Here is a 13,173-nt window from a genome sequence, read left to right as displayed (position 1 = left end):
TCATGATGCAATAAAAATTTTATGTAATAAAGGGCCATGGAAGGATAGACTAAAACCTAATTGGAAACTAAATAACATAATCCTAAAGAACGAGTGGGTCAAAGAAGAAATTATAGAAACAATCAGTAACTTCATTGAAGAGAATGAAATAATGAGACAATATATCAAAACTTGTGGGAAACATCAAAAACAGTTCTTAAAGGAAATTTTATATCCCTGAATGCATACATAAATAAAATAGAGAAAATGGTGGTCAATAAATTGGGTATGTAACTGAAAAAGCTAGAAAAAGAACAAATTGAAAATCCCCAATTAAATACTAAATTAGAAATAATGAAAAACAAAGGAGAGATTAATAAAATTGAAATTAAGAAAACTATTGAATTGATAAATAAAACTAAGAGCTGGTATTATGAAAAAAACAATAAAATTGATAGACCTTTAGTCAATAGGATAAAAAAATGAAGAAAAAAAACAAATTATGAGTATCAAAAATGCAAAGGGTGAATCTGCCTCCAATGAAGAAGAAATTAAAACAGTAATCAGGAATTATTTTGCCCAATTGTATGCACATAAATTTGATAATCTTAGTGAAATGGATGAATATTTATGAAAGTGTAAGCTGCCCAGACTAACTGAAGAGGAAGTAAACTACTTAAGCCCATCACAGAAAAAGAAATTGAACAAACCATTAAGGAACTCCCTAAGAAAAAAATCCCTAGGGCCAGATGGCTTTACTAGTGAATTCTACCAAACATTTAAAGAATAATTGACTCCAATATTTTACAAACTATTTGGGAAAATTGGAGAAAGAGTCCTACCAAATTCTTTTTATAACACAAATATGGTACTGATACCTAAATTGGGAAGAGACAAAATAGAGAAAGAAAATTACAGACCAATTTCCCTTATGAATATAGATGGAAAAATTCTAAATAAAATATTAGCAAAAAGACTACAGCACCTCATCATGAGAATAATACACTCTGATCAGGTAGGATTTATTCCAGGAATGCAAGGGTGGTTCAATATAAGGAGAACTATCAATATAGTTCTCAACTATCAACAACAATCATTATAGTTTTCAACTATCAACCACAACAAAACTATCAACAATAAAATTAGCAGAAACCATATGATTATCTCAATAGATGCAGAAAAGGCTTTTGACAAAATACAGCACCCATTCCTATTAAAAACACTAGAAAGTATAGGAATCAATGGTGTCTTCCTTAAAATAATAAGTAGCATCTACCTCAAACCATTAGCAAGTATTATATGTAATGGGGATAAACTAGAAGCATTTCCAATAAAATAAGGTTGAAACAAGGATGTCCACTATCACCCCTCTTATTCAATTTGGTACTAGAAGTGTTAGCAGTAGCAATAAGAGAAGAAAAAGAAATTGAAGGAATCAAATTAGGCAAAAAAGAGACTAAGCTATCACTCTTTGCAGATTATATGATGATATACTTAGAAAATCCTAGAGAATCAAGTAAAAAACTACTTGAGATAATAAACAGATTTCCAAAGTTGCAGGATATAAAATAAACCCACATAAGTCCTCGGCATTCCTATATACCTCTAATGAAATCCAAAAGCAAGAGATAGAAAAAGAAATCCCATTTAAAGTTACTGTGGACATCATAAAATATTTGGGAATCTACCTGTCAAAACAAACTCAGGACTTATATGAACACAATTACAAAATACTTCTCACACAAATAAAGTCAGATCTAACTAACTGGAAAAACATCAATTGCTCATGGCTGGGTCTAGCTAATAGAATAAAATTGGCAACTTTACCTAAATTAAATTACATATTTAGTGCCAGACCAATCAATCTACCAAAAAATTACTTTGTAGAGCTAAAAAAAATAGTAGCAAAATTCATTTGGAAGAACAAAAGGTCCAGAATATCAAGGAAATTAACGAAAAGAAATGCTAGGGAAGGTGGCCTAGCCATACCAGATTTTAATATGTGTTACAAAGCAGCAGTCATCAAAACTACTTGGTACTGGCTGAGGAATAGATTAGTGGACCAATGGAATAGACTGAGTACAGGAGACTCATCAGATAATGACTCTAGTAATTTACCATTTGACAAACCCAAAGACCCCAGTTTTTGGGATAAGAACACATTATTTGAAAAAAACTGCTGGGAAAACTGGAACATAGTATGGCAGAAATTGGGCATAGACCAATATCTAACACCGTACACCAAAATAAAGTTGAAATGTGTGCATGATTTAGGTATAAAGGCTGATTCTGTAAACAATCTGGGAGAGTAAGGGATAGTTTACCTGTCAGATATGTGGAGAGGGAAAGACTTTATAATGAAACAAGAGTTAGAGAGCATTATAAAATGCAAAATGGACAATTTTAATTACATTAAATTGAAAAGCTTCTGAACAAATATCAATGTCACCAAGATCAAAAGGGAAGTGGAAAATTGGGAAAGAATCTTTACAACTAATGTCTCTGGTAAAGGCCTCATTTCTAAAATATACCAAGTATTGAGTCAAATATATAAGAATACAGGCCACGACCCAGTTGATGAATGGTCAAAGGATATGAACAGGCAGATCTCAGAAATGAAATTAAAGACATCTATAAGCGGGGGTAGCTAGGTGGCGCAGTGAGTAGAGCACAGCCCTGGAGTCAGGAGGACCTGAGTTCAAATTCGGCCTTAGACACAACACAAAAGTAGTTGTATGACCTTGGCCAAATCATTTAACCCCAATAGCCCTTCAAAAAGCAAAAAAAAAAAAGATCTATAAACAAATGAAAAAAATGTTCTAAATCACTAGTAATTAGAGAAATGCAAATCAAAACAACTCTTAGGTACCACATCTCACCGGCCAGATTGGCTAAGATGACAAAACAGGAAAATGATAAATGTTGGACAGGATGTGGAAAAATTTGAACTCCTAATACATTGTTGGTGGAGTTGTGAACTGATCCAGCCATTCTGGAGAGCAATCTGGAACTATGCCCAAAGTACTATAAATAACTGCATACCCTTTGACCCAGCAATACCACTTCTAGGGTTATATCCCAAAGAGATCAGAGAAGTGGGAGGAGGACCCATGTGTACAAAAATATTTATAGCAGTTCTTTTTGTGGTGGCAAAGAATTGGACATCAAGGGTATGGCCATCAATTGGGGAATGGCTGAACAAGTTGTGGCATATGAATATAATGGAACACTACTGTGCTGTAAGAAATGAGGAGCAGATGGACTTCACAATAACCTGGAGTGACTTATATAAACTGATGCTTAGTGAAAAGAGCAGAACCAGAAGAAATCTCTACACAGTCACAGACACAATGTATGTGTGATGACCAATGTCAATAGACTGGGTCCCTCTCAGCAATGTAAGGTTATAAGACAACTCCAAAAGGTTCAAGACTGAAAGAGATATCCATATCCAGAGAAAGAGATGTAGAATCTGAATGCAGAATTAAACAAACTACTTGCTCTCTTTCTTTTTCTTGTTTTGTTATGTTTCCTCTTTCCCATGGATCATTCCATCAGTTATAATCCTTCTGTACAACCTGACTAATGATTGATGTGAAGATATCTGTAGGTCCTCTATTTGAGTGCATGCCGCCATGATGGTGGGGGGAGGAGCGGAAGGGGGAGAAAAAAATTAAACTCAAGGGACTGTGAAACTGAATGTTGTAAAATAAAAGTAAATAAATCAACAACAACAACAACAAAAACAAAAAGAAATTGAACAAGTCACAAATAGACTAACTAGGAATAAATTTCCCAAGGACAGATAAGTTCACAGGTAAATTCTACTGGACACTTAAAGAGCAATCTCAGTGCTATATAAATTATTTGAAAAATTAGGTGGGGTCATCAAATTCCTTTTAAGACAGAAATATGATGCTGATTCCTAATCCAGGAAGAGCTAAAACAGAAAAAGAAAACTATAGATGAGTTTCTCTAAGGAATATTAATGCACAAGTTTTAAATAAAATACTAGCAAGGAGATTACAGCAATTTATCACAAGGATCATACACTATGACAAGGTGGAATTTATAACAGGAATGCAAGGTTGATCCAATGTTAGGAAAACTATCAGCATAATTGACTATATAAAAAACAAAACCAATAGAAATCATATGATTATCTTAATAGATGCTGAAAAAGCTTTTGACAAAATACAGTACCTATTCCTATTAAAAACACTAGAGTAGATAGGAATGAAGGGAGTTTTCCTTAAAGTGATAAGTAGTATCTATTTAAACCATCATCCAAACATTATCTCTAATGGAGATAAGCTAGAAGCTTTTCTATTAAGGTCACGTGTGAAGCAAGGATGCCCACTATAACCACTATTATCCAGTATTGTACTAGTAATGTTAACTATAGCAGGAAGAGAAGAAAAAGAAATGGAAGGGATTAGAATATGCAATAAGGAAACAAAACTATCTTTGCAGATCATGATGGTATACTTACAGAATCCTAGAGAATCAACTAAAAAACTACTTGAAATGATGAACAACTTTAGCCAAGTTGCAGGATATAAAATAAACCCACATAAATCATCAGGATTTCTTTGTGCAATCAATAAAACCCAGCAGCAACAGACAGAAAGAGAAATTGTATTAAAAACATCTGTAAACAATATCAAATACTTGGAAATCTACTTGCCAGGACAAACCCAGGAACTATCTGAACAAAGTTGCAAAACACTTCACACCAGTAAAGTCAGATTTAAACAGTTAGAAAAATATCATTTGCTTATACATAGACTGAGCCAGTATATAAAAATTACAGTTCTGCCTAAACTAATTTACTTATTCAGTGCCATGCCAATCAAACTACACACAAATTATTTGATAAAGCTTGAAAAAATAACAAAATTCACCTGGAAGAAAAGGTCAAGAATGTCAAGGGAATTTATGAAAAAATTTCATAGCAAGGTACCCTGGCTGTACCAGATCTAAAACTGTATTATAAAGTGGTAATCAAAACTGTTTAAGAAATGGAGTGATGAATTGATGAAATATCTTAGGTACACAAGACGCAGTACTAAATGACAATAGTAGCTTACTATTTGGTCAACCTGAAGACCCCACCTTCTTCGATAAGAACTCACTTTTTGCCAAAAATTTCTGGGAAAATTTGAAAACAATATGGCAGAAACTAGGTATAGACCAACATCTTGCACATATTTTTGTGTGTATGTGATCCAGTTAATGATCAGGCTTTGATTATAGTAGTGACTTTTGTACCCATAAAAATAGAGTTAATATAGAAAGAAGCCATCTCAAAAAAATCTCACTATTTCAAAAACTATTTCATGGTACAATTCATATTTTTGTACCTTTGACTATTAAAGATTAAAGTAATACACAATAACTTAGTTTGAGAAATTAATCTTAACTTTTCTTGTTAGATGGAGTGGGAGCCACATCAGATGGGGTCAGCCATTCCGATTGCGGCACGTAACAACAGGGAAATACTTAAGTCTCATGGATGACAAAAGCCTTCTACTCATGGACAAAGAGAAAGCTGATGTCAAATCAACAGCATTTAGTTTCCGGTCTTCTAAGGTAGGAAATAATTTTACTGAGCTAATCATTCTGTTTCTCTTAACTCCTTCAGTTTTTTTCATTCATCACAGGTATTTGATTCTATGACTCTGGAAAAGCTTGAGAAAATTATATAAACATATTTGAAAATATATTACCAAATTCCCTGTTTATTTACTGTGAAACCCATTTCCTGAATTACTCAAGTCCAGATAGGAACTCTGTACAGAGTTTGAAGTATTCTTAACAGTTTATCAGCAAAACCTGCATGGATCACATTCCTTCTGTATGTTACTATTACTACTGTGACTACTACTGTGACTACTACTACTACTACTACCACTACTACTACTACTGTTACTACAGCTACCAGTACTGCCTAGTCTGTTTTTCTGCATACATACATGTATATATAAATATGTATGTGTACATATAGATATAGCAGTATTTTCTATTCATGTTTCAATGAAAGTAAAACATTATCTTTCTGCACTGAAATAGCATTCAGAACATTCAGGGAAATTTTTTCCCTAAAATTATGATTCTCCTATCCTGCTATATTTACTATCAGAATGCTACATGAGGCTCATTTTACAAATTATCATATTTAGGAGTTTTGTACTATGTATTTCACACGTATTTTCCCTATATTCTCCATTACATATGAATTCAATTTGCAGACATAGTATTTTTGCACTTGGATGTCTGGGAGTCAGGGAGATGTGTGTTGAAACTAAATAGACTTGTTAGCATGCAGTTGTGTCTTACTCTGTGACCCCATTATGGGATTTTCTTGGCCAAGATTCTAAGTTGGTTTACCATTTCCTTCTCCAATGGATTAAGACAAATAGAGAGGTTCAGTGATTTGCCCTTCTAAGTGTCTGAGGCCAGATTTAAACTCAGTCTTCCTGACTCTAGGCCCAGCAGTCTATCCACGGAGCCACCTAGCAACCTCAAATGTTAAGCTACTGTGTTTGTTTGTTTTTATATTTTTGGACCTAATCTGTTCTACTGATTGACTTTTCTATTTCTTAAATAATACTGAATGATTTTGATGGTTAAAGCTTTATAGTATAGTTTTAAGTGTGTTACAGGTAAATCTTATTAATTCTCACTTTTTGCAAATATTTTTCTTGAGATTTGTGACTATTTGTTCCTTCAGAAGAACTTTGTTATTATTTTTTTCCTAGTCTGATAAAGTGTTCCTTTGATTGTTTAATTGGTGTGCCATTAAACAAGCAAATTACTTAGGTAGTTAGTCTTGTGGTATTTTTTAATATTACCCATCCAAGCAATTAATATTTCTTCAATAATTTTGTTGTGAGTAAAGGATATTTTGTAATTGTATTAACATAGCTGCTGTGTGTCTCTTGGCAGTGTTTCATTTATTGTATAGATTTTTTTTTATAAGCAGTCAGGGTTAAGTAACTTGCTCAAGGTTACACGGCCAGTTATTTCTGGGTGTGGTGCTGAGTATCTGAGCCCGGGATTTGATCCAAGTCATCCCGACACTGGAGCTGGTGCTCTTACTCGCTGAACCACCTGGCCGCTCCTAAGCAATTTGGGTTAAGTAACTTGCTCAAGGTTACCTGGCCAGGTGTTTCTGGGTGGGTACTAAGTGTCTGAGCCAGGATTCGATCTCCAGGTCATCCCGACACTGGAGCCGGTGCTCTTACTCGCTGTGCTACCTGGTCGCCCCTGTATAGTTATTTTAAATTGAATTTTTCTTTCTATATATTTCTGCTGTGTTTTGTTGGTAAAATACAAGAAGGCTAATTATAGCCAAATAAAGTCAATAGATATTGAATGCCAATTTTGTGCTAGTCACTGTATTAAACCCTGGGGATACAAAGAAAATGCTGAGTATGACAGTCCTTACCCTCAGATACTCACAATCTTATGGGAAAAGACACCATATATAAAGAAGGTGAAAAGCAAGTGGTGGGAGGAAAAGTTACTTGTAACTCAGGCATATGACGAATCCCTGAAGCCATGATGGGTAGTGATCTGAGGAAGTGTGAGTTACAGAGTTGAATTCATCTTGCAAAATTACAAGTTTCTGAAGATCATGAAATCCAGATCAGCTGGGTGGGTAGTGCTAAAGTGAATTCCCTGGGTGACCTCTTCAAATAGAGGATCTACTAGGAGCTCTTTGATGTCCACTGATGGCCCTCTAACCCCATCCTCACTCTTCCTGACCCTTCCAAGAAGAATGAGAGTGGGAACCTCAGGGCAGCAGGTTTGAAGGATTTTAAGATACTAGTTTCAGAGTTGATTTCATTTTGTAGAATGATGAGTTTCTGGAAATAAAGAAATCCATGTGGGGATGTGGGTTTATTTTATATTTAATTTTATCTCATGTAAGTTTACTAAAGGTATTTTTCAATTAATTTTAGTTGACTCTATAAGGTTCTCTAAGTAAATTTACATCGCAGTAGATTTATATCTGTAGAAATTGATAATTTTAGCAATTATACTATGCTTACTCCCTTAATTTCTTTTTCTTATTGTTATAACTAGTATTTTGAGCTGTATACCAAATAATGTTGATAAAGGACATCTTTGCTATCCTTAACCCTGATTTTATTGGACAAGTTTTTAATGTGTCCCCATCACAAATAATGATAGCTCTTGGTTTTAGATAGATAGTACTTATTGTATTAAGGAAAGATCTATTTATACCTATGCTTTCTAAATGTTTATTTTTAAATAGGAGTGGTTGTTCCATCTAGTTGAAAACTTCTTCTGAATCTAATAATATAATTATAAAATTTTTGTTGTCATTATTTTGATATCATAAATATGATCATGTTGATAGTTTTCCTAATATTGAACCAACCTTGCATTCTTGGTATAAATCCAAAATGGTCATAGAATATAATCTTTGTGATATATTGGTCTAATATTATTGCTAATACTTTATTTGAAAATTTTACATCAACATTAATTAGGGATGTTAGCCTAAATTTTTCTCTGTTTAGACTCTCCAGTTTAAGACCTTTGTGTTTGTTTCATAGAAATAATTTTGTAGGAGCCCTTGTTTCCAGTGTTTTTTAAATAGTCATATAAGAAAATTAATTGCTTTTTAAATGTTTGAATTTTTGATAAAATTTTCTTGTAAAATCCAACTGATCCTGGTGTTCCTTTCTTTGGGAACTCATTTATGACTTAGCTTCATTTTAGAAATTAAGTTTTCTCTCTCTCTCTCTGTATATATATATATATATATATGTATATGTTTATATCTATATATATGTATATATATCCTCTGTTTCTTGTGCTGCTAATTTTGGCAATTTGCATTTTCGTAAATATCCAGTTAATTTAGATTTCCAATTTTATTGACACATTATTGAGGATTATAGTTTCTTATATTTTCCTTTATTTTTCATCACTTGTGACTTTAATTTTTCATTTATTATACTTTTAATTTAATTTTCCTCTTTTTACAAATCAAATTAGTTGATAATTTGTCTTTTATTGTTTCTCATCAGTTCCTAGTTTTGAGGTTTTTATTTTTTAGTGTTTTTTTTTCTTTCAGTTTGCTTAATATTTATATATTGCTTGTTTTTTTTCAGTTTGTTGTTTTCTAGGCTATTTTTAGTTGCATGCCCAATTTAGATGCTGATGAAAGTAAATAATGATATAAAATTTCCTTTATGTATACTTTGAGAGCATCCCCTAAGTTTTCGTATAAAATTGTCCTTAATGAACTTATTGTTTATATGATCTGTCCTTTGACCCATTGTTTAGGATAATTTTCTCCAACTAACCTCCAATTATTTATTTAGTTTCCCTTTATTGAATATAATTTTTTTGCAATAGTAATAAAAGATGTGTTTAATATTTCCTTCACATTCAGTCTCTGTATGGGTCCTTCTTCTTTTCAAGGACAACCCCATACACACAGACCTTATCTTTTCCCTCCCTGTCTTCTCCAGAAGATTTTATCTTCAGTTATTTCCTTTCTTTCAAATCTTCCAACTTTCCATATCAAATGGTTTCTTCTGCACTGACTTCAAACATGCCCAGTTCTTTCCCACTTAACAAAACCTTCACATGATTTTATACCATCCTCACAAATTATAATTCTATGATTCTAACCCTCGCCTTTCCTCAGCCCTTTCTTGTTCACAAAAGTTGCCTTACTCAGTCTCACCAATTCTCCTGTCATCACTTCCTTATTCCTTTTATAGTATGGCTTCTAACCTTTTAGTATAACTGAGGTACTTTCTCCAAAATTACCAATGAATGAAGTCTTAATTGCGAAATCTGGTGATCTTTGCTCAATCCTTATCCTTCATGACCTTTCTACTATATTTGACACTGTTGATGATACTTTCTTACTGGTTACTCTCTTCAGTTTGGTTTTTTGTGATGCTGCTCTTTCCTGTTTCTCTTCCTGCATGACCAACTGCTTCTTCTCAGTCTTTTTTGCTGACTTGTTAGTCATAATTAACTCCCTTATTGTCGGTGTTCCCCAGGTTTCTGTCTTAAGCCTTTTTCTCTTCTAGCTTTATAAATCTATCTTGATAACCTTAAGAGATCCCATGTATTTATTATCATCTGTCATCTTTCTGCAGATGATTCCCAGATCTCTGTATATAGCCACATTTCCCTGAGAATCATTCCTCCATTGCTAGTTGCCTGTTGGACAATTGTATGTTCTGGAAACATCTCAGATTCAGTATTCAAAAACTAAATTCCTCTTTCGCCCATGAACCCTCACATCTTCTAGACTTCCTCTGTCAAGGTCTTCACCATCTTCCAAGTCTTTAATCTCTGCGTTGTCTCTCCTCATTCTCCCTCACCACATAAACCAAATAACTGGCAAATGTTGCCATTTCTACCTTTATAACATCTTGCATGACTCCTCTCCTCTCACATAATTATTACCTTAATTCATGTCATTATCACCTTTTGACTAGGTTATTACATCAACTTCTAAACTGGTTTCCTCTGCCTCAAGAGTCTCCCACTTCAGTCCATTTTATACAATGCTACCGTGTTTCCCCGATAATAAGACCTATCCCGAAAATAAGCCCTCCCCTTACTGTGTAAGATTCCTCTAAAATAAGCCCTCCCCCCAAAATAAGCCCTATTGAGATTGCTACTGTAGTGAATGTGATCCCCTGCACTACACACTACATTACGGTACCCTCTGTATGCACTGTCCTCCACCCCCCTGGTGAAACGCACGCCGTGCTCCGAGCTGCATCCAATCAGAGCTGCAGCAGTGAGCGCGTCATCCTGTTCTTCCCCAGTGATTTGCTTATTGAATAAAGGTACATTTTTTTGTTTACATTTACCTGTTTATTAAAATTGCTGTCAATGTTCATTAAAATAAGCCCTCCCCTGAAAATAAGCCCTCTGGTGTTTTTCTGTCCAAAAAAATTAATAAGACAGTGTCTTATTATCGGGGAAACACGGTACCATATTTTTTTAAAGCATAGATCTGGCTATGTGACTCCCCTCATTGATCAAATACAATATCTTCCTATTGCCTATAGGATAAAATAGAAATTCATCTGCTAACTTTTCAAGCTAAAATAATCTTAGCTCATGTATCAGTTCATGCGTCACAACATTTTTTTTTAGTAATACCAGTCAGCCTTTCCTAAAAGAAAAGTATATAATTTACCTTAAAATTTATTTCTTATTGATAGACATGCCCCTCAGATTGATTCTTATTGGTGGAAATCAGCCCTGGAAATCATAGTTGTACATTTTCTCCCTTGGCTTGATAAAGACTGTCAAAAAATCTCATCATCCTCACCTCATCATGCATGCACGTGCACATGCACACACACATACACACACCACTAACTCTAAAAGTTATTTAATAAAAAGTATTAAAAATAATAATAAAAATTTTTATTAAAGTTATAACAAATTCAGAATCAGTGGAAATTATCTAAGGGATTCAGTTAATATTTTGTTTTTATATGCAACTCAGTTCCTCAAAAGACAAACAAACAAACAAAAAACTAGATTACCATAGAGATCTCAAGTGATATATTCTGGGCTTGACTGGCAAGAAGAATAATAAATGTGGATGTGGGATGTTGCTGTTTACGGAATGTTCTTCAAGGAAAATTATGTAAGTATCACACTCTACTGATGACTGAGCAAGTTAAAATAAACCCTCAAGAATAAAGTAATTCTATTGTAGTCCTTCTATCATATTTAACATTCTAGTAATCCCTCTTGCTAGGAGCCATTAATTCCTTCTACTACACTATGATAGCTTGTTAGCTGCTCAAATTTAATATTGTCCTCAAAAAATGATCTTATTTCATAAGCTACCTTTTGCTGCATCATATAACTTTTCACTTTATAAAAGAGGAAACTCATGTTCAGAGAATGAAAATTACTAAGAAAGAGGTTCCCTGGATCTTCTCAGGCTCAGCCACCCAACTCCCCTTTCTATCCTGGGTGTAAAAGTTCTGGTGGCTGGGGTGGAGGAAGCCTCTCAAACCAACTGCTTGCTGTTAAAATGGAACCTAGACTGGAGGTTTTTACTCTTCACAGGGACCAAACCTCTTCCTGGAATTTTTCTTCTGATCTTCTTATGTTGTCACTGGAGGACCCTGGTCATATCCCAGTTCTTATTTATCTCCACCCATACTATGTTTTCCCTAAGGTGCTATTTTAACTGTTTTATAGAGGAAGCTCTTGAGAGCTTAGAATTTTCTGACCTAATCTGCCATCTTCCCAGAAACCTCTCCTAAAAATGTTTTTAACAATCATTTTTTATAATTTTGAGTCCCAAATTTCCTCTTCCCCCCATCCTTGAGAAGACAAAGAGTTTAATATTGATTATACATTTGAATTCATTCAAAACATATTACCACATTATCCTGTTACAATGAAAGCATGTAACAAAAAAGAGAGAGAAAAATAAAGTTTAAAAAAATGTGCTTTAATCTTCATTCAGATTTCAGCAGTTCTTTCTCTGGAGGTAGATAGCATTTTTCATCCTGAGTCCTTTGGAATTGTCTTAAATGTGTTAGCTGTCTTGATTATAATATAATGTCTGTGACTATGTTTGTGTAGTTGTGATTCACAAAATGTAACAGACACTTCACATGGAAGACAGAAGCAAAACATTTATTCAAACACCAAAAAGCCAAATCCATCATAGCAACCAAGAAGTTGGTACACATAACCAATGTAGCAAGTACCTATATTCCCAAACCTTCCCTCCATCAGGCCTTCAAAACAAAACAGTCCCCCTTAAGCAAAAATGCCCCTCTGTTACTCTTTCCAGCTGCTCTACCTCCATGCTGCTTGCTCCCACTTCTGTTCTGGCTTTTTCCTGCTCCTTCCTGCTCTACCCTTTAAGCAAGCTCCTCCTCCTGTGGGCTCCATGTGATTACATTTGACCTATTAAGGGGCAAGAAAGATCTTAAAATTACCATTACAAGTAGCTAAGTCTTTCAGAGTTTATCATCTTTACAATACTGATATTGCTGTGTACAATGTTCTCTTGGATTTTGCTCACTTCACTTTGTATGAGTTCATATACATCTTTCCAGGTTTTTCTTAATCATCCTTCTTGTCCTTCCTTCCTTCCTTCCTTCCTTCCTTCCTTCCTTCCTTCCTTCCTTCCTTCCTTCCTTC

General features: G+C 34.2%; 1 protein-coding gene across 1 annotated transcript in view; it reads left to right on the top strand.

The window, feature by feature from the left end:
• Nucleotides 1-13,173, top strand: part of RYR2 (ryanodine receptor 2) — an 864,696-nt gene that overhangs the window by 381,021 nt on the left and 470,502 nt on the right. Inside the window, exon 11 of the mRNA XM_069064486.1 lies at nucleotides 5,415-5,571. Within this exon, the coding sequence (XP_068920587.1) occupies nucleotides 5,415-5,571 (157 nt within the window). The remainder of the gene's footprint in view (nucleotides 1-5,414; nucleotides 5,572-13,173) is intronic.

The sequence above is a fragment of the Petaurus breviceps genome, unplaced genomic scaffold, assembly GCF_028583685.1.
Source record: "Petaurus breviceps papuanus isolate PSGF00001 unplaced genomic scaffold, PetGlider_PUasm1.0 90633, whole genome shotgun sequence".
Classification (NCBI taxonomy): domain Eukaryota; kingdom Metazoa; phylum Chordata; class Mammalia; order Diprotodontia; family Petauridae; genus Petaurus; species Petaurus breviceps.
This window is presented reverse-complemented; position numbering and strand designations above follow the sequence as displayed.